The sequence below is a fragment of the Ambystoma mexicanum genome, chromosome 1q, assembly GCF_040938575.1.
Source record: "Ambystoma mexicanum isolate Mex_15411 chromosome 1q, UKY_AmexF1_1, whole genome shotgun sequence".
NCBI lineage: Eukaryota > Metazoa > Chordata > Amphibia > Caudata > Ambystomatidae > Ambystoma > Ambystoma mexicanum.
Genome location: NC_090922.1, coordinates 131,109,894 through 131,135,568, shown reverse-complemented (window position 1 = coordinate 131,135,568; position 25,675 = coordinate 131,109,894). Strand labels below are relative to the sequence as shown.

The 25,675-nt window shown below is 47.4% G+C and overlaps 1 protein-coding gene across 1 annotated transcript in view; it reads left to right on the top strand.

The window, feature by feature from the left end:
- Window positions 1-4,747: 4,747 nt before the first annotated feature.
- Window positions 4,748-25,675, top strand: part of MAP1LC3B (microtubule associated protein 1 light chain 3 beta) — a 106,977-nt gene continuing 86,049 nt past the window's right edge. Inside the window, exons 1-2 of the mRNA XM_069636190.1 lie at window positions 4,748-5,058; window positions 21,479-21,534. Of these exons, the coding sequence (XP_069492291.1) occupies window positions 5,019-5,058; window positions 21,479-21,534 (96 nt within the window). The 5' untranslated portion in view covers window positions 4,748-5,018. The remainder of the gene's footprint in view (window positions 5,059-21,478; window positions 21,535-25,675) is intronic.

Below are 25,675 nucleotides of genomic sequence, written 5' to 3'. Positions count from 1 at the left end.
TTCGCGAAATGGCCGTAGGCTGTGAATTCCCGGACGAAGAATTCGCCATTCGCCTCCAAATCATCAATGGAATTTCCTCTGAAAAACTAAGAAGGGCAATTCTATCAGAGAGGAACATGCGGTTATCGCGCATTCTCGAGACAGCGCGTCTCCGCGAACAGACAGAAGACCAAGTAGCGGTAATGGAAGCAGCCATCCAGAGACTGCCGTTAGACAGCCCCGGACCCGCAGAAGACGTAGCGGCCATCTCCAAGCAACAAAGCACGCGCCCAAAACAGAACCAGAGGCCTCACCCGTCACAGGGACGAAATCAAGCCTGCAAGTGGTGCAGAGGCCCATGGCATAAAGGCGAATCCTGCCCCGCCTGGGGATCCACATGCAGAAAATGCAATCACCTTAACCACTATGCAGCCGTCTGCCTGAATCCGCCGAACAGGAATGACAAAGACTCAGGCCCACGCGGAGAAAGTTCGCCCCCAGAGAATCTTCCCGCCAACAAGCCAGGAAAGGTAAAGCTAGAGCAGTCGATGAGTCCCAAAGATCCCCGAGCACGAGCGACAGCGACGACAGCGACAGCAGCTCATCCCCGAAAGGCGGAACAAAGGGAGGAAGAAAAAAGGGAAAAGACAAGTGCACCGAGTACACTTAATATCAGCAGTCAAATCAGGCCGATCACGCCAGAAGAAGAGACCATCGTGCACAGTCCTCTCCAACGGAGACCCGCTCAAAGTAGTAATTGACACCGGCGCAACAGTAAACGTCATGCCAGTGACGGCATTCAACAGACTTCACCCAAAGCCAGAAATCCACAAGAAGAAAGTCAGGCTGTATGCCTATGGGTCCAAGAAACCCCTCCCAGTGCGGGGATCGTTCAAGTCAGACTTTGCGCACAACAACACCAATTGCCGTGCACGGATCTACGTCGTAGATGCCGGCTGCGAGACTTTATTAAGCTGCAGAACAGCAGAGAAACTGAAGCTGATACACTTCGCATTCAGCATTCAACACGACGAACTTAACAACCTCCTAGGTCGACACAAGAAGCTGTTTCAGGGCATCGGGTGCCTAAAAGGGAGAACCATTAAACTCCACATAGACCCTACCGTTGAACCCAAGGCAGTACGCCACAGACGGATCCCATTTCACCTGAGAGGTGTAGTGGAGAAAGAACTATCCAAGCTCGAAGAAGCAGGGATCATTGAGAGAACATCAGGCCCGACCCCGTGGGTCTCGCCAATGGTGGTAGCCCAGAAACCGAAACAGCCTAATGCAGTAAGAATATGCATTGACATGAGGCTCCCCAACGTAGCCATCGGCCGAGAACGCCATGTAACTCCCACCATTGACGAGCTCAGCAAACTCGACCTCCGGTCTGGATATCACCAGCTAAGACTATCCAAAGAATCACGATACATCACCACATTTTCGTCCCAACTCGGCCTAATGAGGTACAAGCGATTAAATTTTGGGATATCGTCCGCCGCGGAGGTTTTCCAGCACGGGATCCGCAAAGTCATCACAGGGCTGGCAGGTACCATCAACATCAGTGATGATATCCTTGTGTACGCCTCAGACAAGGACGAACACCACCGACGTCTAGCAGCAGTCTTGAAAAGACTTGAAGAAGCGGGTTTGACACTCAATGCGGAAAAATGCGAGTTCAACAAAGATGAACTATGTTTCTTCGGCTACATCTTCAGCGCAGCAGGAGTATCCCCAGACCCATTCAAAGTACATGACATAAAGGACTTTAAGCCACCCCAGTCTGCCTCGGAAGTGAGAAGTTTCATGGGGATGGCGACCTATTGCACACTCTTCATCCCCGATCTCGCCAGCATTGCGAGCCCTCTCAGAGAGCTAACCAAGAAGGACCAAAGATGGGAGTGGACCGAAGTACACCAACAGGCGTTTCAACAGATCAAAGACGCCCTGTCCGCCACCACGACCATGGCATTCTTCAACGTGGAGCGGCAGACTGAACTCCTCGTTGATACCAGCCCAGTGGGACTAGGAGCTGTGCTGACCCAAACCGACGGTGAAGGCAGAGTGTTCCCCATCACGTTTGCCAGCAGGGCCCTCACGAAACCCGAACAGAACTACGCCTACATAGAAAAGGAAGCCCTGGCCATACTGTGGGGGTGCCGCCATTTCAAGGTATACCTGTTAGGAAAACAGGCAAAAGTCTTCTCCGACCACAAGCCCCTGATCCCGATATTCCGGGGTTCCGCCCCCCACCCTCCTGCCCGCATAGAGAAGTGGATGCTGCAGCTGCAGCCGTACAACATTGAGGTGGAATATCGGCCAGGTTCGGACAACCCGGCAGACTATCTGTCCCGCCATCCGCGACCCGCTACCGACAGCGAACAACACCACGCGAGAGAAACGGACGAGCATGTCTGTCACGTGGTGGCATGCGCCCGCCGCGAGCCTTGACACTGCAGGAAGTAGTGCAAGAGACAAAAGAGGACATCATCCTGCAATACACTGCCTCCGCCATTCAATCAGGAAGCTGGAAAAACTATCTCATGTCAATGACCCACCGCACAGCGTCAGCTCAAACCAAACTCAGAGCCCTGTTTGGGATCAGGCACGAACTCTCGATAGCACCGGAAGGGGTGCTTCTGAAAGGTCACCGTATCATACTGCCAGAGTCCCTCGAAGAAAGGGCGCTCAAACTAGTCCACAGTGGACATCAAGGGATCGTCAAGTCCACGGCGTACCTTAAGTCCCGAATGTGGATGCCAAACATGCACCAAAGAATAACAGAGCTTGTAGAGTCATGCGCAGCCTGCCAAGCGTCCAGGAGACCAGAGAACCCGGAACCGATCAGCAGTGTCCCACGAAGCTGCAAGCGGTGGGACGCAGTCAGCATGGACCACTGCACCATTGCGGGCGAAGGATACCTGCTCGTAGTGATAGACGAATTTAGCAGATACCCTGAAGTAGAGCATGTGGCATCCACCAACGCTGAAACCACCATCCTCACGCTGGAGAAGATGTTTGCCACACATGGCATCCCGAGGAAAGTGAAAAGTGACAATGGACCATCATTCACCAGCCAGGAGCTGCGGGAATTTTTCAAAGAAGTAAACGTAAAACATCAGCGCATTACCCCAAGATGGCCTCAGGCAAATGGTGACGCGGAACGCTTCATGGGGTCGCTAAACAAAGTCATCAGAATTGCCAAGGAGCAAGGGCACCCCTGGCTGAAGGCAGTGTATCGGTTTCTAAGAACGCACCGGCAAACCCCACACTCAGCCACTGGGATCAGCCCAGCAGCCCTCATGTTCGGAGTACCAATAGAGGCGGAACTCCCTTTACATCCACACTGGATTGCACCAGAGCCAGACATCCCAGAAGTGGATGCAAGGCGGAAGAAGCACAACGAGCAAGAAAGCATCGCCAGACGAGCGCGCCATCGAGAACTAAACCCAGGAGACACGGTCCTCGTCAGGAACCGAGCACCGCCGAAGAAGATGTCTCTCAACTTTGAGGTTCGCCCGTGGACAGTCCAGACCACCAACCACAGCATGGTCACCGCCACCCGAGGAGGGGAGACCGTGACCAGGAACATATCCCATTTCAGGAAGGTACCCCCGGAAATGTGGGAAGAACACCCACCATCTCCGAGAGAAAGAACAGCCGACACGCCCCAAAGACGCGTACCACCGAGTAGCGAAAATGCGCCGGAAGAAACGGACAGACCACACCCGCAAGAGGCGGAGACTGGAGCAGAGACCATCATAGAAGGCCCGCCCAGGGAAAGGAACACCCGTTACAGCCTGAGAGAGAAGCCCAAGCCGTCATCTCGCCTCCAGGGATATGTCGTGGACGGAGTATACCGTCAAAGAACTGGTGCAAAAGACGGCAGTCCCAGCTAAAATGTTTTCTATTGATATCTGTGAAATTGCCTCCAAATTGGGGAGGAATGTGGTGTCACGTGCCCTGACGTGAAAGGTCACGTGACCCGGAAGGGGGAGGGGGGGATAATAAAGGAATCACCGGAACTGGCGGGTTCACGCCAGTCCGGGTTTATGCAACCCAACGAGTAGTCGTGTGTTTGATTGCCGCGCTGTGTTCTGCATGCTGTGCGACCGAGCAGGCCTCTGCCGAAGGCCCGCATCACCTTCCTGCTGCCGCCCGCAACACCGGCGGCAGCATACTTCACAGTTGCTGCTGGGCTATCTTCCCGAGATGCACTGTTAACCCACTGAAACCCAATTTTTGGTGCTATTAACATCTGAAAACGTGGCCATCCCCTCCCAATGTCAACATTTTAGCAGTGGACTCACTCAAGCCAGGTGTTAAGAGTGTTTTACAGTCATTCACCAATACATTCAATAACTATTCGGTTCGGACCAACAGGGAATGATGTTATGACGTCATATAGTGTATGAAAGTGCCCTGCAATACGGTGTTAGAAACTTGCCCACAGTTCTACAGCTCAGCTCACTATAAGTGACGCTATTGGAAAAATTCGTCTCGTGTGCTTCTCGCGCAGTATTGAACATTACAGTACGGATATCAACTGTGTGGAAAATTAAACATTTTAAAAACGACGGTAAAGCAAGCTTCACGAAAATAGTAGGAACTGTCAAAAACAAACTATGGGCTACGGGATCAAGTTGTGTCTTTCGTTCGGTCAGTATACCAATATACCACAACGTGCGTATTAAACTTGCACCGTAACAGATACGCTTTAGGATGCCATGCATTACACCATACCGGGACAACATTAAACAGCTGTAGTTTATCCTGTGTCACACTCAACATGGCTGTGGGAGCAGGTCGGCTTACAGTGGCTTGCGTCATGACGTCAGATCGTACGTCGGTGTGTTTTGTTTTTGCTAGCTAGGTTGGGCAGGGCTGACAGCAGAGCAGCGGAGGCAGGCAGAGGAAGAGTAGGGACGTCAGAAGTTGGGGGTTGGTTTGTGTATCTGTCGGTGTCGACAGCAGGCAGTTCAAAATAAACAAAGAGGATTTAAAGAAAGCGAACAGACCTCTGCAGAGGGCTCGCCATGCCCTCCGAGAAGACGTTTAAGCAGAGGCGCACCCTTGGTAGGTCTAATCCCAACCTTTCTTTACGTACACTTTGTTGTCAGTGTCATGGAGATTGTCCTCGGACATCTACCCTCATTTTAAGAGTATGTCTCCGTATCTTGCTATGTTGCTTAAGACTGGTTCATGTATCAGTATGGTCGCTCCTTTGAAATGATTCTCCTACTTTCCCTTACGCATAGTCGAGGGCGAGGTTATAGGTGACCCTAGTCGAGACTGGGCTCATGCCACATTATCGCTTTGTTTTGTAGCAGGCATATTGAACATAACACACTCGTCCTTCTCTCTATTGTTGATTTGAATTCGTTTTTCCCAAACACGCTGCGCTTCGTCTGTTTGGGTTTACATTGTAACTGCAGTTTCTCTTTGTTAACAATCCTGGGGGGTGAAATGACGTCCTTTAGGCCATGTGGTTGCACAGGCGGATCTGGCTTGAAGTCTGGTAGGAAAATGGATGAGGTCATTGTCGGGATGCAGCCGCCATGACGTCACTGCAGGCTCTGGGTGGAGGATGGCAAAGGGTAAGAAGGTGGATCATGGCATCCTCTTCAAACTAATCTGTCCTTTACCCTGAGTATTTATTCTCCCCCATTTGATATGATGTGATTGGTTATTTATAACGCGTTTAATACCCAGAGGTTTCTAATCGCGACCCGGTGATCGAACCTGTGTTGCGCCGTGTCGTCTTGCTTCCAAGGAGCTATCCTCCCGTGACGATCAGATGTTCTTATCGACATTCGGTAATAACAAGCTCTTGAGTAGAAAGGGAGGCTATATAGTGTTTGTCTTTGTGTAATGAAAGCAGGCTGTATCTTTGACCAACACACGGGCACAGCTATTAACAGATGCCCTTCTAGGCTATTTCGCGGGCAAGGTCCAATAAGAGCACGGATATCTATTGTATGTAAATACATAATTATACCACATTGAATGATGCATTTTGCTGCTCCGGTTTTAATCGCTGGGATGGTTTTTCCCAGGCTATCACATGGTAGCAGTCTCACATTAAAGGTAATTGGTTGCAGTCATAATTGCATTCGCACTGCAAGATATATTTTTTAAGCAGGCATGCGTGCGTTTTTTCAAAGGCGGCGTGACATTTAATACCCTTGCAAACTGGGCAGGGGAAGTCCATTGTAGATTATGTATGTCCTTGTATGCAGAGGGTTTGAAAGTACTCTTCAAGTCATCTGTGAAGATCCGTAAAACGGAGGGCAGATTGTAGCCGTCCAAATGGCCCAGTGGTTTATCTTGCTGTATTGATTGGAGTGCATTCGTCAGTTGCTTACACAAGTAATAGAAACTACTGTATTTACGAATGCCGGTCATCTGTATTTAATATTTCATTTACTTGGCACACACTACTAACTAAACAGTCATCTAGCACATAATTGCCTTTATTCTTGTTATTTTTCTGTATTGAAGATTACCCTAACTTCACAGCTATTATTAAACTAAGTTTAGTGTTGTTGCGAGTTAAGGCATTGTCCTAGAAAGTGCCAGTAGACGTTGTTTTTTTTTTTTTTTTTTTTTTTTTTTATAACCCAAAACTCAATGCTTATTCACAGTGATTAAAAGTCGATAGACCATCGTCGCAAGCTTTTAAAAAAGGTGTTCAACTTCAGTCTGCACTGCAGTGATGTGTTGGTCAGTGTTTGACGCGCGATATGCCACTCCTGCATACGCACTGGTAGTGTTTCAGGACGGCCCTTACTTGATTTACTTCAAGAAGGGGGAAGCCAGAGACCAATGCTAGGTCCTCAGTAGCACACACAATTTTTTTTCTATCTAGCGTGCAATGCAAGTACTGCATTAAGGCCGTGCATTGCTTAACTGGCAGTGGTTGAATTTCTGCATAGCTTGTTAGGGAGAATTCTCTGTTTAGGCTGAATTTCCTAATCGAGTGAGTCCCCCAGCAGCTTTGCTGGATTTCTGGAGTTTGTTTTTGTCCATCCTGCCAAGAGTGAGACTCTTTTCCTCCCACTCTTGGACATGAATGTGTGTAATTCCTTTTAATGTCAATGTGTTCTATGGGGTCTTTCACTCCATAGGGTCTCATATGTTTTTCTATGTGTGTTACACCGCACCCTACGTGCCGTAACACTGGGGCGTCCTAGCGGACCTCCACCATAGACTCCATACCTGGGGACTGACTACTGTCTCCCCGGGCATGTAAAGTCACCATTGACTTTACTAGACCTAAATTTACTAACAGAACTAGTACCAACCACCTTATTGTGGACGTGCTAGTAGGGGTAATTCGATTACTCCTGGGTCTGTTACTCGAGGGGGCACTGTCCCGTCCCCCCTCGTCGAGTTTAGGCTCGTGGCAGTGGAAACTACTTGTTATGTTCGACCCCGAACATAACCCTATGGGATTCGTCCCATTGTTGGAGATTGATACTTTTCCTCGTTAATCTCTAACGTACCACCAATCTACTTGTCTTAAATAAGTTTATCGGATGGTATTTTCTGCCAGAACTCGGTTTTTAAAAATGGCGTCTGTGTTCGTCTCTGTGACTCCTAAACCAAAGGTTGAGCCCTTTGTTCCACTTTTGGCGGGCCTCTGAACAGAGACCCTCCAAAGTGGTGCCATTCTGTCTGGGTTACCACAGGGGTGTGGGAGGGGGTTTAGGCACCCTGGACCGAGTTGCCTTGCCAACTCCGGTCGCACTCTGGAGTGATTGGCCCAAGTGGTGAGCCTCCCCGCTCACCACTTAGCGAGTGTTGATTGACAGCTAGGCTGAATGAATGGGGGTTTTCTGCATAAAAGCAGGGCTTTTGGGACTGGATCTTCAGAAGTCGCCACAGGACCTAAGAATCCGACGAGGGTAACGCTGAGCCGACTTGCAACGACGACACCTCCGGTGGAGCCCTGCTGAACCGACTCACCACTTCCCGACAACAGAGGAGATCTCCCTGCCGGAGAGTCTCTTCCCCTGACTGGTGGGAACAACCAGTCCCCTTTGCTTTTTCTTCGCCTCAGGACGCAGTGGTCGAATTGCCCGTGCAGAGCACCTCGGCAACCGGATAGCCACTACCCCTGTACCGCGACCAAAAGGTGGTGCCTTGTGATGGAGCACTCCGCGGCTGGTCTCTTCCCTGGTGGTGCACCGGACTTCACTTTTCTTCGACGACAAGATCATCTCTACTCTTGGCAAAGACCCGACGTGCATCCACCACCAGGAACAACTGCCCCTGCCGGAGCTGCCCTCCACAACAAGGTACCGTGTCCGCCTGGCTTCCCTTTCGATCGGTTCGAGTGAGGTGTCTTAATCCTCGCCTTTCCGTTGGGTCGCCTCCAAGCTTTCTCACATATTGTTCTGAACTGGTTCAATCTGCCGATAACAATTTGCTACAAAGACTCGAACGCATTTCCTCTAGAGACTTTTGGACATATCGCCTTGCCTCTCTCCGAGTGGGCCTGGCCTCTGAACTTTATGATCTATTGTGGTTCTTGCCTTCGTGCCTTGCATTTTTTCTCGTGAAGTATTGAACTGTGTTGATTTCGTAAACCTGCCTATTTTTTTCTCTCCCGTCCTAACTAATATTAGAGTGCCATCTAGGTTGAGGTATACACCTCTGTCTGTAAATAAGTGATGCCGGTAGAACCTAGACTTGTCGAAATATTGTTAGGGGGTTTGATCGTTTCTTCTTCGTAGAGTATTTGTAATTGAATTGTTTGCCGTGATAGTGCCATAGTGTTTTTCATAGATGTTCCGTTATAAATAAATACCTTAATATCTTTACACTGAAGCCTTGTTGCGTGTTTGCTTGTCTTACTGTGAAGAATTGTTCTATATTGTATACTCCACATACTGCTTAACTCTTCTTGAGAGAAGTCTGACTGCTCAGCCACAGCTACCAAGTGAATCTGTGTGGTACAGACTGCTACCAAGTGGGTTCACTGCCAAACGCCTGTAGTCCTAAATCTTTTGCAGTGGTCCCAGAGGGAACTGCACAGGTTTCCGCCTAACATAGCTTGACTCGAAGGAATGAATACATTACAAGCTTAAATGTTTTCCACTTGGTCTACACATCCTGCATATGATTGTTCGTCTTTGAAATTCTTATTGTTTTTTTAAAACTGTTTTTATTTATTTTCACTTTTATAAAGTGCACTAAACCCGAGGGCATCAAGGCGCTGTTACAACCTGTTACATGAGTTAAGGGAACGAAAAGATAGTTCAGGTGTAAGTACTGTTCAGGTGTCACTTTTTTACATGTAACTTTTTATTAAAATGTTCACATTTCCAAAGCTTTGTAACCCCCCCTACTCCTCCCCGAGAGAGATTCTGATCGTAGGCTTTCCTATTGATGTTCCTTGATACGTAGCCTCCAAAGGTCAAGTGTCCTGGTTTATTCCACCAGACCTAGCAGTCTCAGTTTCATCGGGCACCAGTTCCCCTTGCCCCTTTTCTGAAGGAACCCGGGACCAGTCAGCCAAGAATCCTTGATAATCGCCTTGAAGTAGGTAACCCATTCCAGAGCTGCAGTTCCAAACCTTTCCCACCCATTAATGTTCAGTTGGAGGGTCCTTTGATTTTTTTTCGCCAACCTAAGCGCCCCACCCTGCCATCATCAGAGTCACATATATTTGACGATCCGCTCTGGTAGTCAGATCTTCCAATTGTCCCCATATCCCCAGGATAGACATTCCTCTGTAGACCCGTTGCCTCCCCTAGTGCTTCCCATATCACCCTTCAGTATTCCTGGATGTGAGGGCAGTCACACCAGATATGATTCCAAGTCCCCACCATTCCACGTTGTCTCCAGAAAAAATTAGATACTGCACGGTAGAATGTATGTATTTTATCTGGAGTTGGGTGCCATTGTAACATGACTTTAACCCGTATTCCCTGGATTTGTAGGGATCTCGTTAGCTTGGGTATCTTAGTCCACAGTTGCTTCCATTCTGTTGCCTCTATCTCTTGGCCCGTTGCCCCTTCCCAGGATGCCATGTATTTCCTTTCCCCTGATTACTCACCCTGTTTGATAAGTGAGTAAATATCCACCCCTCCCCCCAAATGTTTATCCCTGTACCCAGACACTAGGAATTTCTTTAAGGGGGTTAAGCTTCACGTCGCTGCCTCCCTCATGAAAGGCTTTATTAACCTTTGCCTTATTTGGAAATATCGAAACCTCTCAGTTTCTTCCATTCCAAAGTCTGCCTTACATTGGGAGAGTGATTTAATGCCTGGCCCACAAATATGTCCTGGATCATTTGGCAACCTCCTTCCCATCACGCCCCAAAGCCCTTTTCTCCATACCCTGGAGTGAAATGTGGGTTGCCAAAAATTGGTGTAAATGGAGACGGAAATGTGGTGATTTGGGCACACCTTATCTCGTCCCAGGAATCTCCTCCCACAGACAATATCTTACTATAATACATCTTTTTTGGTCTGTCTCCCTTCGGTTTCCATAGTACCTCCTCAAGGTTTTCCCCAATCACTACCTTATCCATTGCACTCCATATCTTTTTCCGATCATCGTTCAGCCCGTCCCTCATCACCCTTATTTGTGCACCATAAAGTATATTAAGGGAGCCGTCCGGATCCATCAAGGTCAGACACATGTCATCCGTGAAGGCAGCAGTATTATGAAGCCCCCCACCCCCCAAAATGGTATTCCCTAAATCTCCTCATTCGAACTTATTGCTGCATAAGTGACTCCAGATACATTGTGTAGAGCAAGGTTGAGAGGGTGCGACCTTGCTTTGTGTCTCTATGGACCTTAATGGACTCAGACAGCTGACCATTAATTGTTAGCCTTAGGGATGGGTTCTGGTAGTTGGCCTTGATCTTTGTTAGATACTTCTTACCAAAGCCCATTCGCTTCATTGCGACGAACAGAAACCGCCACTGTACCCTGTCAAAGGCCTTTTCTGCATCTAATGCTAATAAGATAGATGGGACTCTTTCTCTTAATCTTTTCTATGAGGTGTGCTATCCTCCTTGTATTATCGCTCGGTTGTCTTCCCCTTATGAAACCTGACTGGTCTGAGCTAATTATGCTTGAGAGAATTTGGTCTAAGTGATTCGCCAACACATATGTATAGATCTTCACATCTACATCGATTAGGGCTGATCAGCTTATAAGAACCACATATAGTCGGGTCTTTACCTTCTTTTGGGAGGAGGACCACTTTCGCCTCTTCCATGGTTGTTGTAATTTGTCCCCTACTCCCGATTTCTTTCGGAAGAGGCACCAGGTATGGAATCTTTTTTCCCTGAAGGATCTTTAAAATTCTGCGCTAAAGCCATCCGGGCCGGGGGACTTATTGCTGGGTAGAACCATAATGACCCTCCGCACCTCGTCCGATTTGATATCTAGTTCTAGTGCATCTCTTTCATGTTCAGTTATTTGAGTCAGTTCCCTTGCTCCTATATAGTCTTCTTGACTCTGTTCTAGGGGGATTGCTGAGCTATATAGTACTTTATAATACCTTGAGAATTCCCAGGCAATGTCATTGGTATTCGTGCTGGTTCCCCCCCTTCTACCTTTACTTTTAAAATAGTTTCAGCATTCTCTTCCCTTCTCAACATCCTAGCCAAAAGTCTGTCAGATTTGTTAGCCTTAATAAAACATTTTTGTTTTAAAAACAGCCAAGATCTTTCTGCTGCCTTTGCCTGTAAAATATCCAATTGGCCTTTTATAGCTGTATGCTACTTTCTTGTTTCCCTGCTCGCTCTGACTCCCATCCTGGCCATTACCTTCTTTAATTTCCCCACTAAATATTTTCGTACCAGTCTTAGTTTCCTGTCCCTGTGGGGCTTAATCGCAATCATTTTTCCCCAAATTGTATCCTTCAAGTCGTCCCACCTTGTTTGCACTGATGTGTCTTCTGAATTGTTATCCTCAAAGAAGCGTAAGATCGCCTCTTTCAACTCGTTGCTCAGGACTTCCTCCTAGAGGACCTGGCCTTCTACCAATTTTCAGTGTCAAGTGTGCGTGGTCAGATAAGAGTATTGCCCCCACCTCTATAGCCCTTACCCGTCCCAGGAGTTTCCGCGATGCCAACACATAATCTATTTGTGATGCTGTTCTGTGGACATGAGAAGGTGTACCCAACCTTGTCATCTTACTTTCCCCTCCATATGTTCATTATAGCGAATCTCTCCCCTTTCTGTCAGTTCTTTCAAATGTTTCTCCTGGGCTCCTTTAGATTTCGTGGATCTATCCTTTTCTGGATCCCATGCAATATTCAAATCCCCTGTCAAAATTATGGGACCCTGTGCGAATTTCTTGAGTTTGACCAGGGCGTGTTGAATGAAGGCATCTTGACCTTATTTGGGGCGTAAATGGTTGCTACCGTGTAGCCCTCGCCTTCAAATTCAGAGCTAGGTATCTTCCCCTGTGCATCCCTGTCCATCTCGGTCACTAAAAGATCTGGATTGTTCCGTATGGCTATCAGCACTCCCGCTTTCTTGTTTTTGTCTGCGGGCTGATAGATTTTGCAAAAACCCTTGCAGTCTCAAAGAAAAGACGATGGCTAAAAAGGCAACAAAAAGGGCCAGCCTTGATGGACATTAAAGCCCTAATGCAACTGTCAGAAACGCCAAGACGTGGCCAGCAGCAAACGCTAGTGCAGATGCACTTACCCCCTAACCAGCACCTCCAGGAAGAAGAGGATCCGCCTATAAGAATATCAGGCCTGGCAGTGATGCTAATGGAGCTAAATAAAAGACATCAAAGAGAGCGCCGCTGACCTGGTTCAGTCAATCTCTGATCTTAATAGATATGTCCTGACAATAGAAAGAAGAGTAGATGAGGTGGAAACAGTGGCAGAACATGGGCATGAGCATGAGGAACTCGCCACTAGAGTACAGTTGCTTGAGCAACAGATAGACCTGGTCCAGAATAGACAGGAAGATGCAGAAAATAGGTTGAGACGTAATAATATACGCATCAGGGAGATTCGCAAACCTATACCAGACGCAAGCCTACAACAGTATGTGAGGGACTTGTTTCACCATATACTGGGTCCGGGGTGGGACAAGGAAATTGTCCTGGATCGCACTCAGAGACTATATTCCTCCTATCAGATAAGCAGAGACCTGATTCCGGATGTGCTGACTAGGGTGCACTTATTTCAACTAAAGGAAGAGATTATGCGGGCAGCCCGGAAGCCAGGAATGATTAGATTTCAGGCGGCATAGATTTCACTGTACCAGGATTTGGCCCAAGCAACCCTGCGAAAAAGAAAGCGCGTAAGGGTGGCCCAGGACTGGCATCGAACCAAAGAGGTGCGATGCCGGTGGATATTCCCAAGTGGTCTCCGCTTCGAATTGAAGGGTCAACGCTACACAATTTCGATGGAGGAGGAGGAAATGACAGTGCCGATGAGAGACTACAGAAACCAGCGACCAAGAGGAGAACCCAGCGGATGGCCCTCCCCTGGCGACAAGGACAGGGAAGGGGAAAGGAGGCGGGGCACCCTCGCCCGAAGGGAAGAAGGAAGGAAGCAAAACCCTCGGATCCCACCTGAGTAGACCGAAGGGGAAGGTGGATAGAAACAAAGTTTTCCCTTCACACTCGTAAAGATTGTCTGGGTACAGAAGAATATTGAAGTAAGATGGGGTGTGGGGGTAAATTGAGTTCGCCCCTGACAAAGGAGTCTTGTGTTAAATTCTAGCAGTTAAAGTTAAAGGAAATGGGGGCCGGGGGGAGAGTGGGGGTGGGTGAAGGCGTAATAAGGTCCTTACATTTCCCGGGTAGTTATCAAGACCCGGTGAGTTCCGTTGTACAACAATAGTACACATCTGTTAGAATGGGGGTGTTAAAAGGGGGGGAAAGGGGGAGGGAGTTGGGAAAAGGGTTCTAAAAGGTTGAAGGGACGCTACATAGATGTCCACGTCACACAAGAAAGTAGGAGGTCAGAGTCTTAATAAGTGGTAATGCAAGCAAGTCAGACTATGGCTGACCTTTTATTACCTTGAATGCACAGGGGTTAAACTCTCCAATGTAGTGGCCTCAGTGGTGTGGATGCAGGAGACACATCTGCTTCCAGGTGATGAAAATAGTCTAAGACATAGGGCCTTTCCCATACAGTATCTGGCCTCCAGCGGTACAAAGAGGGGAGTGGGGATACTGTTTGCAAAAGGTATGCATTTTGAGAAACGATTTATATGCTGAGCCCCGGAGGGTGATATTTGGTGTTTGTTTGGGGGGGGGGGGACTTGATGGGCCAACTGGTAACTCTGCGGTATATGCTCCCAACGAGAAACGGGATAACTTTCTGTTGAGCTTGCTAGCTAAGGTTGCTGGGTGGTGTGTGGGACAGGGTCCAATTGGGGGAGATTTTAACTGTGTGATGGAGACCTCAATGGACAAGCCCTTCCCACCAGATCTAAGGATAATACACGTAGGCAGGCACCAGCTTGCTTCCTCTGGGAGCAGCATCTTGGAGAAACCTGGCAGGGTAAAGCATTTACCCACTACTCAGCAGCACACAGTAGCTTTTCGCAGATAGATATGATCCTGATCTCAGACACACTGGTCCCACAGGTCCCTGGGTTGGAGATAGGGTTGAGATACGTCAGATCATGCACCGGTTCTGCTCCGGGTGGAACCGAGAGACCCACTCAAAAGTTTGCGGAAACCATGGTGACTAAATGAGCTGATGCTGCAGGACCAGGCCCTTAGGATGCATATGGAAACGGCCCAGCGGAATTGCTTTAAAGAAAACGTTTCATCAGGTCTAGACTGGGGGACAATATGGGATGCCAGCAACGCTGTAAGGCGGAGTTTATCGCCCAAACCACAAAATGTTTGAGTGAAAAAGGAGTCATGCGACAAAGAAAGATTGGAGGGAGAGGTTAGAAACGCTGAGGCACAACACAGGGGGTGGAGGCGGGGCGGGCCATAGGCTCGATGAAAGGTAACAAATCTCCAGGCCCAGATGGGTTTGGAAATGCATACTATAAGGCCTTCCGGACCTCACTGGTGGGTCCCCTGACCAAACTCTTCACTTATATAAGGAACACAGGACTAGTCTCGAAGACATGGGCCCTTCCACCACAGTACTAATGCTGAAACCGGGTAAGGATCCGACAGATTGTGGGAGCTGTCGTCCTATCTCTCTTTTAATGGTGACGCAAAATTGTACACAAAGATACTGGCACAAAGGCCGGTGGGAATTCTCCCTGGGCTGGTCCACCCTGATCAGGCAGGCTTTGTGATGGTGCGTCACACATATGACAACATCCGGAGGGCCATAGATGTCGTAGCAAGGGGCCGAAGGACAGGACAACATATGTCTGTAGTGGCACTGGATGCTTCCAGGGCCTTCGATAGATTAGATCGGAATTCTTTACTGTTAACATTGGAGAAATTTGGGTGTGGGCCAACATTCTCTCGAGTGGTTTTGGCTAACTATGGGATCCCATCAGCTAGACTACAGGTTAATGGACAGCTAACAGATAGTATCCCATATATAAAGGGACTCATCAGGGATGCCCGTTATCTCCGCTAATATTTGCAATGGACATGGAGCCCATGGCACAGGCGATCAGATTGGACCAAAGGATTCAACGGGTATCCTTGGCAACAGATCGGGTGTAAAAGATAGCATTCTACGTGGATGATGTCCTACTTTTCCTTAAATACACGACGCACTCCCTTCCTATGGCCATCACATTATTGGATACATTTACGAAGGTCTCTGGATTTCACGTTAATTATGCTAAATCTAAAGCGCTTAACATCACGGAAGACCCTGCACGGGTAGGAGATTGAGGCACATGCCATCGGCTAACATGGGACCAAAAGACAATAGAATATCTGGGGGTGAACTTAACACCTACATATGAGAGGTTATATGGGGCAACTATTCCGGGGCTATTAAAACCCTGATGGAGGATTTGAGGAGGTGGGACTTGCAGGAGTGGTTTGCAAGGATAATAGCTATAAAAATGTCTAAACTGCCAAGATTCCTCTATGTGGTAGGCTCTCTCTCGATACTGATTCCAAACTTGGCAATTAAAATTCTGCAGAAAGAAATTGAGCTTCATCTGGAAAGGGAAGAAGCCGAGAGTGGCCAGAAAGGTCCTATTTCGCTCTTTGGCTTTGGGGGGGTGGGGGGGCTGGCAGTCCCAGACTTTAGTCGATACCTAATGGCGGCCCAGGTAGCCCTAATGCTTCAGTGGGCCCCAAGGGAACACCCAAACGAGTGGTCCAACATAGAAAGAGGAGCGACCAGCCTGCCACTTGAGAATCTCGGTCTTCTGGCACCAAAACACATGGGAGTGGGGGGCACACTGCTAGATTCCACTAAGGCCACCCTCTGGTACTGGGATAAAGCAGAGCGGGGAAAGAAAGTGCAGGTAGGGGAAGGTCCACTCGCACCAATGACTCAGAACCCTGACTTCACATCCAACCCAGGTTTGGACTCAGTGGGGAGGGGAGGGGACGGAACATCCTCTGACACTGGGAGACTTTTATTTAGGTGGGCACCCATTGACGTTTGAAGATTGGAAAAATACATTTCAGATCCCAGAAAGTGAACGGTTTCATTATGCACAGATAAGACATTGGATCTTGTGTAAAATAGTGAAAGAGAGAGCCAATAGAAACCCACTATCGCTGGAACTCCCAATAAAAGACAGGACGGCTGCGAAAGGGGTTGTGAGGCTATATCGGATACTAGATAGGTCAAGCCCGGGAGAGGTCCTTCCATATATGTTAAAGTGGGAACAAGATGTTGGAGAAGCAATCACAGAAGAAATGTGCGACCAGATCTGGCGCCGGGGACTGAAAGGTTCCAAAATATGCCAATCAAGGAAGCAGCCTCCAAGATATGTTTTAGGTGGTATATCAACCCAGACTATCCTTCAACATGCTGGCGGGGACTGACCAAGTTCTGATACACGTGTGGTGGGCATGCCCTTTGGCGGAGGTGTGCTGGAAAGAAATCCTGAGCCACGTTAAAGATATTACAAAGGTACAACTTCCTTTTAAACCTGTAGTGATACTATTGGGACCCACTGCAGAGGGCAGTTATGCTGCCACAGGAAGTAATGCCATGTTTATTACCATATGGTGAGCGCGGACAGGATCACGCTAGCGCACGCCTGGAAGAAAGAGCAGGGGCTGATGGCACCCATGTGGTGGGTGAGGCTATGGGGAATGATGGCTATGGAGAAAGTGACGGCTTTGGCTAGTGGCTCATATCAAAGGTTCCTGTCGGTTTGACTCCCATTTCTTGAATTTATTGCAGAAAGGGAGCAGGTTTTCTTTAGGCCAGCACTACTTCGTAATTTCCCGGTTCTATGATAACAAGCGGAGTTTAAGAGCAATGGGGTTGTTAGGCGAGAATGCCCATGTGCACAGGTATAAGGAATGTGTTCTCTTCAACCTGTGTTAAGAGGTTAAAGGGTGGGGGGAGGGAAGGTGGGTGGGGAATTGATGGGAGTTATACAAAGTTATGGGAACCAAGGTTGGACATTGCAAGAATGGAACTGAAACATATTAATGCATATGAGACAATACATGTTCTGAATTGTAATTGTGCCTAATAAAGTTGTAAAATAAAAAAAAAAGCAATATATGCCCAGTGGACAGAAACCACATTCCAACCATAAGCATGTATTTGACCCAATAATACAACAAAAGAAATCTGAATTATGAAGAACTATGGCCTGCACCAATTCAACAAACAAGCTCCTTGAGTCACGCAAATTCCAAATGCGATACAAAAATTGGTTGACGACGTATCAAGCTCACAAAATACAGAAAGATGAAGACCTGATGCTAGCCACCCTAACGAGCAAAAACGGCGCTCAAATATTCAGTATTTTGAATACAGCCTTCCTAGAATTCCAGAACTTGTGCGCAATGCAAGTCTCACATATAGCTAATACTGATTATCCGTGGGATACTTCAGACACTGTTCTCCTTGACAAAGAGGACATCTTGACTCAGATCAAACGATTGAGCAAGTCGAGAGCACCAGGCCCTGATGGTCTCACCAATTGCATTCTAAAAGAACATCCTGAGGCATGGGCAGTAGTATTAACTGTATTCACACAAGTTCTCCAGTCCAGGAAAATCCCTCCATCCTGGAATAAATCTCGGATCATTTTTATATATAAGAAGGGTAATCTGAGAAAACCCTGAAAACTATCGACCCATTGCCCTCTTGGATGTCCCGGGCAAGATTTTTGCCCGGCTCATATTAAGAGATTTCAATCATTGGATAAAAACACACACAGTGTCTGACGGATTTCAAACGGGTTTTATGCCTGGGTTGGGGGTACTTCAGTGAACTTATTAGCTCTTTCGTTTAATAAACAGCGCAGCAAGCAAACGGGCCAAGTAATGTACCTAGCCTTTATCGATTTCAAAACTGCTTTAGATTCTGTGCCACGTGAATTATTGTTTGCGAATATGGACGAGGCAGCATTTCCAGTGCACATTCTTACGTTGGTCTCTCAGTTCTATACGGGCACCTCAATACAAATACGGCTCACACAAGAAGGAATTTGAACCCAGTCCATCCCCACATCTAGAGGACTAAAGCAAGGATGCATTCTGGCCTCTGCCTTATTTAACTTCTTCATAGCTGATATAGGAAATACATTGAGAAAAGTAATATCTGATCCGCCCAAGATGGGCACTTGTTTCATCCCCTGGATTTTATATGCTGGCGACTTGTGCTTATGTCTTAAAACGCCTAAAGGGCTACAAAATTTGGTATCTGCCATAGAAATCTACACCGCTCAAAATCAGCTTACAATAAATCTAAAGAAGACCAATGTACTTAACTTTTCTCCAAAACTATCCTTGCATACATGCTCTCACAAGTTGTTCCTGAGTGGTCTTCCTTTTTCTGTAGCTACCGAATATCTGTATCTTGGACTCAATACGAACAATAGTCTCAGAGATTTACCCTATTGATCATAGCTCAAGAAAGAAAATCCTAACTGCAGTGTGCCAAGTCCATGTGATACATAGAAAATATGGGAAGTTCTCATATGAACCATTATTCATATTTTACAAACGGAAAGTTGTCCCCCCGTAACGTATGGACATAGACCAAGGAACATGAATCTGCACTATTCTGTGACTGACTTGAAGGTCTGTTCTGGAAAAGAGTGCTCTCTCTTCCAGCAAGCGAACCCATAGCTATCATACGATATGACCTAGGCTTGCTGTCATTAAATGCAATGCACATGTGGAAACTCCTCAGTTTGTATAGGAAGTGTCTCATTGTCCCCTGCCTACCAGTCCAAACAGGTTGCTATCTGTCATAGCCACACTCATAGAAACTGATTCTGACAAACCTTCCTCCTGGAAAGCGAAAGCCACGACTGTGATCGTGGAGGCCGACATCTCATTAGATTTATTATACACAAATCCCACCCGGGCGAAACTGAAATGATGGCGCCTATCTTGGGATACCTATATTTAATACAAACATGCAAAGACTGGACATTTCAAAATGAAGTCTTTCAATCAACCGGAAACGTATTTAATCAGATTCCCTGCACCTAGTTATAGAACCCTATTCCTTTGCTTTCAATTACATTGGTGGCCGACTAGGGAAGTTTGTGGCACCATAGCCAAACTTGACATCATGGAGCGAACTTGTAGATATTGTAATGACTGCTCACAATTAGAAACTCTAAAGCACTTGATGGTCTATTGCCAAGCCTTGTTGCCTAGAACAAAGCGTTTCTTGTTTCATTTGTTCAAAGATTATTGCACGCTAACACCAGAAACTATGTGGTTGATGATTCTAGGAGGGCATCGTATTACTGTCACTCTTGCAGCCATGAAATATCTCGAGCCCTTCCGGCTCTATTGATCAATCTAGATTGATAGTATTCACTGCTAGACATGCATCTCTATCATGCATGAATGTATTGTGTTTTGGAAATTGTGGTGTTTTAATTCCAATTTTAATTTGGTTTTGAACGTTACTGTATGTTATGTTGCAATTGTAATAGGTTTTTATTGAAAAGTTGATTCTTCACTATCTCAAATAAAAAAATTAGCTTCAGGCCCCACTTTTCAGACAATCCTGGCTACTCCTCTGCCCGCCACTCCCCCACAATCTGCTGATGATCTAATTGTTGCCTCTTGTTACGTTTGCTCCTTGAGGGATTTGTTCTGTGTGGGGACGAGGGTTTCTTGCCACCTGTAGCCTCTGGACAGTTAACTCATATGCAGCCTTTATCCTAGGGATTGAGCCGTCTTCAATTCTCATTTGTTTTGCGCGTGCTAAGAGTGGATGGGGAGCTAGCCACACTGACTACTCCTTCCGCAGTGATTACCATAGCGATGCATAATCCACCCATGCTATTGCCACTACTCCCAGTTCTGCTATTCTGTTTGACACAGAAGTAGGCAAGATCAAATGGGTAAGTTGCACCATAGAGGTAGAGACCCTTTTTATGAAGTCCTCAACACAGATCTGCGACAGGTGACTGCTAAAGCTGAAAGTTGCTCTTCATCTAAATAAATGTTCTCAGTGCCACACTACTCGGATTACAGTTTGTGTTTATGCAAAACACGTGAAAAATGCCATAGTTGATGAATTCTACTAGACCACTATCTCCCATTTTCTTCCTTTACCTTTGTTCTCCCTTCTTTCCCTTTTTAACAGCAATTCCCACCTTGTGATCGTATCAAGTGTGACTGGCTTGTAGCACACAATATTAGGTAATCTAGCAAACCGAGATGGGAGATGGCCAGGGAAGTACACCTTCAAGGGACAACAAAACTAAACGGGCACCTGCTAGAGCGCCCTGAACTCGACTGGGAGCAATGTACAGTGTTCGAAATTGCTGGGAACAATTTAGCTCCTGCTTCTAACCCTGCGGAACCTAGTTAGTTTGATGCCAACAGATACCAGGAGCTACTTTTGGTTCCTGTGGCCATCTGGTGCCACACAAGCATACCTATGTTACTTTCACTTTTTGTATTTTGGAATGTCTAATAAAGAAGCATTTGAGACCTCTAGAAGACCTTTTAAGCATCATGGATTGTTATAATGGATTCAAGTTTGCATATTGCATACAAATTCGATTTGCGGCTCGACCCCTGCTGTATCCACTGGGAGCAGTAGGAGCAATTGTATTTAAGCTGCACCTATCCTTTCTAACTGTAGACAGACCCTTTTGTTACTAAACATTTTATTTCCGTGATTCTTGCTTTATTTGGTATTCACGGTTTTATTTTCTTGTTTTTCTTTCATGGCGAACTTATTTTTGCTGAAAATAAAACAAGACTGCCCCATGTTTTTAACAAATGTGTACCCCCACAACTCATAAATCCCATCAGGGGACTCCAGTGAAAGTACATGGCCTCGACAGTCTCATTATTGTTTATTGTATCCTTCTTTTTAACCAGATCAGCTTGTTCTCAATATAAGATTTTTTCCCCCGGATTGACTTATCATTGTTCCCTGTCCCCACAGAGCAGAGAGTGGAAGATGTGCGACTTATACGAGAGCAACACCCCAACAAAATACCTGTAAGTAAAGCATATATGTATTTATGAAAATTTTTCTGGGTACAAAATGAGTAACTTCAGGTATATGTTTTTCTTGTATGTGGTGGTGGCCTGTTTAGCCAAGAGCATTCTTGAATAAGCCTGGTGCACCTGAATGTTATGGTTATATGTTATAAGATCGTTGACAAAAAACTTTATTTCGATCCATTTGACTTTTCCTCTTCTCAGGTGTAATGTGTTGAATTTGCGAAATATTCCTAGGAATTCTGCAAGCAGACATTGATTATTAGCTGGTTGCAGCACTTGAATTGTCAAGAAATATACAAAGATGAAAATGCGAGATGCAGGGAAATATTTGGAAAACCGAGATAATTTTATCCTATAACGATGCATGTAAGAACAGTTCAAATAAGTCTTGTTGTTATTTTCCAACCAACTCCGACTTCAGAATCCTTAACTACGATTTTGATATTTTCATTCTTTTAATATAAAGATATGCTCAGCCCCACTAAGCTATGTCCAGTGACAACAATCCTGGAAGGCCCAAATTGGCCTTTTTCTGGTTTGAGGTTGAAGTAAATGCGTTCCACTGAGGTGGGTAACCACACCTATCATTCAAGCTCCTCAATACAATCTCTTTTTCCTGTTTGTGATGGGGTGGGAGCTGAATATACTACAGTCACATGCCTGCTGCTGTTAGGGTGACCTTGTGCATATTTAATATTTCCAACAGTAATTTGTTAGGGTGATCTTGTGCATATTTTTAATAGTACATACAGTAAATTGCCTTTCGTTTTAAGTTGCATTAATATTTGGTTGCCATATTGCTTTGCCAATAGTTGATCGTACTGTAATTGAAGCTTTAAAAAGTGAGTGTGGAATTAGGCACTTAAGATAAGAGTGCACTTTTTCAAGCATTGAATTTGCACGTGAAACAAAGTGCAATCTAAATTGAGCAACACATCACTTTATAAAATTTGACACAATAATTGTTGTAATACTGTATGTATTATCGCGATTAGCTTTCACAAATGCACATTAAATATATCTGCCAAATAAGCAGTCTATCTCCATGAACCGGAGATTATTCACATACTAAAGATTCAATGGGTGTGGGCTAGGAGAGGCGGGGGGTGGGGGGGGAAATAGGATTGTTTTTTTGTGTTTGTGATAGATCTGAGATTAGTATCCGGTGGGGGGCGTTGGGGCATCCCAGCCAATTCGGAGGCTCAGAACGGGTGCTTTACCAGATGGTAAAGCCTCCACTCCGAGCCTCCTCGGAAGCGGGAGGCTGCCATATTCCCCACCGGTAATCGGGTAAGTGCATCTGCTCCCCCATCCCACCTCAATGTCCACATAGCCCACCCACCCCCTTCCCACTTAACTGTACGCTCCTCTGTCCCTTGCTGGCACATCTCCTTCCCTGCAGTGGCCGCCATGGAAAGGGAGAAGGGAACTACACATAGTCCCTTCTCCTTGATTCATGGTGGCATCTTGTTCTGTAATTTTTTTCAAGTTGAGAAAAGGCAAACCTGCTGTTTCTCAACAAACACAAAAATGAGTATCCCGGTACAATGTGCTGGGATACTATAGCAATACATCTCAAACTGGTTGGTGCCGGAGGGAGAAGCATTACCTGTCAGATGACCCAGGGCTAACGTTCTAATGTGCGCTCTCCCCACATGCCCCCCAACTTGGGATTTATTGCTTAATTATCACCTTGGGCAGCGACACCGGGCAAACTGCGTTTGTGGAACATGGACGTTATTTGCCAGAGAGATACTCCTTCCATGGTTCACCGGCTGCCTGAGTGCTCCCCTGTCACAGTGCCCCTGATGTTCTCCGCACAGTGCACACAATGGCTAATGTTTGGAATAGAGAAGTCATACCTGTAGTTCCCTTCCCATTTTCCATGCAGCCATCTTTTTTTGGTAGTTTTTTTCATTTGAGAAACTGCTGCATGCCCGTTCTCAACTTAAAAAATAAAATGCCTTTAGAACTCTTTCTTATGCGCGTCAGGCAGATAGAAGCTGTAACACCCTCACAGGCTGGTTTCCCTGGTCTTTGATGGCCCTTGAGACCTTATTAAAAAAGCCCTCTTTGCTTGACCGTTTACATATCTTTCTGGGCAATTATCATCTGGGAATGCCGCAGGTGTTCTTATACAATTACAACATTAGAATGTTGGATGGCCATTGACTTAACAGAGGGTCTTAACTATTGCCCTTTCTCTTGTAATATTGCTCATTAATGCTCAGTGTCTCCCTTTGTCGACATTCTACCTTGGTATAGTCTCAGCCAAAAAAATGCTCCACTTTAGTGGTTTTTGAGTGCCTCTTTCTCCATGCCATGAGCAAGTGTATATGGTTATGGGCAGTGCACCACACTCCAAACTCTCTTCCCCACGCATACAAGTAGCCAATTTATTGCTGGCTCAGCGAGAGAGGCAAGCTTGGTGAAACACTTGCCCTGCATCTGTCAGTGAGCTGGAGTGTTTCCAGATAAAATGCAGAGCCCAGTATTTTTCAAATGTATAGCCCAAAATTGCGCTCTTAATTTCTAGGCGGAAGTGTAAAAAAGCAATTGCAATTCTGGAAGTACACAAACCTCCAGTTTTGCCTGACGGCACATAACATTTCTACAAAATGGGTTGTGTTTGGCCCAGTTCATTATAACTTATTTTGGGTGCTGGTATGGTGTGAATTGCACCCTGCTTTATTGTTGAGGATGAAGTCAGTGACAATGCATAGTTACTATGCACTGGATACAGTCTGAAGCCGATATTGGGTAATACTTTGAGTGCCAAGATCTTTGGTAGTGCGAGGATTCTGAAATTGAAGGCTTAGAAAAGGGCAATCCCTTTTGCAGTATTGAATGGCCAAACGTCACAGTGAATATTACGGCCCGGCATAGGCTCCTCTTTAATTCATGTCCTGCAAACACAAAGTGACATTTAAATACAGCTGTGTATGAATGCCTATACATTAACAGTAATGTTCTTTCCCATTCATCTAACTACTGGGATACCCATAATGAGAGCAACGCATTTACACATAAATAGTAAATTGAAGCTGGGGGGGCGCTGTTGCGCGGCAACCAAGATGGCCGCTTGAACGTCGAGCTCCGGAGCAGCAGAGCGATCGATCCTGTCCCGCTCTGCCCGACGCTGTCAGAGATCCTGCTGGACTTCACCCGATCCTTCGGGAGTCCTGCCGCTGCGGCTGGGTGCAGCCTGGAGCCGCTGCGAGTCCCGAGGACGGGGCTGCGCCTTCCCGTTCCATCAGCGGCTGCGACCTCTCCCCGCGGCTCCGGTGGTGTCGGCTCTCCTTCGACTTGAGGTCGCGGCGCTGCGGGCCGCTCTGGGGGAGGGGCGCCCGCCCGGCGAGGCGCTCCGGATCATCGCGGCCGGCCGGGCCTCTCCTCACTCCACTACATCTCCCGACCAGGATCGTCGGTGACTGCCGGCCCCTCCTCCATTTCGGCTTGGCCCGCCGGCGCTGTCCGGCCTCGGGCCCTCCGGATCATCGCGGCCGGCCGGGCCTCTCCTCAATCCACTACATCTCCCGACCAGGATCGTCGGTGACTGCCGGCCCCTCCTCCATTTCGGCTTGGCCCGCCGGCGCTGTCCGGCCTCGGGCCGGGCCCCGAGGGGCCCCATCGATACCGGAGCGCCCGAGAGGTAGGGGGTGTGTGGGGGGGGCTGCGCCTGGCTGCCGCGGCCCCGGATTGGTCACTCGCTCCTGCTGTACCCTGCGAGTGGTCCCCCTGCACCTGGGCCGGCGCGGCTGCTTGGCCCTTGGCGGCGCGGACCCCCCTGCCCCTGCCCCTGCCCGGGCCCTGCCTCTCTCCCGACTCCTGCCTGGGGCCTATTGGGTCACCCTGGACACCGTGACCCGCCGGGCCGCAGCGCACTCTCCACGTCCAATCTACCCTTGTGCTGCCGATGTCCTGGGGCTGCGGAGCCGGGGAACAATCTACGCTATTGCCCCCAAGGGCTTCTCTGGAGTTCTGCACCTGTCATTGTGTCCTACAACGCCTGGGCGCGCTCGGGACTGCTGCATCCTCTTAGTCACCAATCTCGGCGACACCCGCCCACCAGCCTCAGAGGGGTCGTAGCCTCTCCTTCTCTTCACCCCCTGGTCTCCAGGTGTGCTCACTGGTT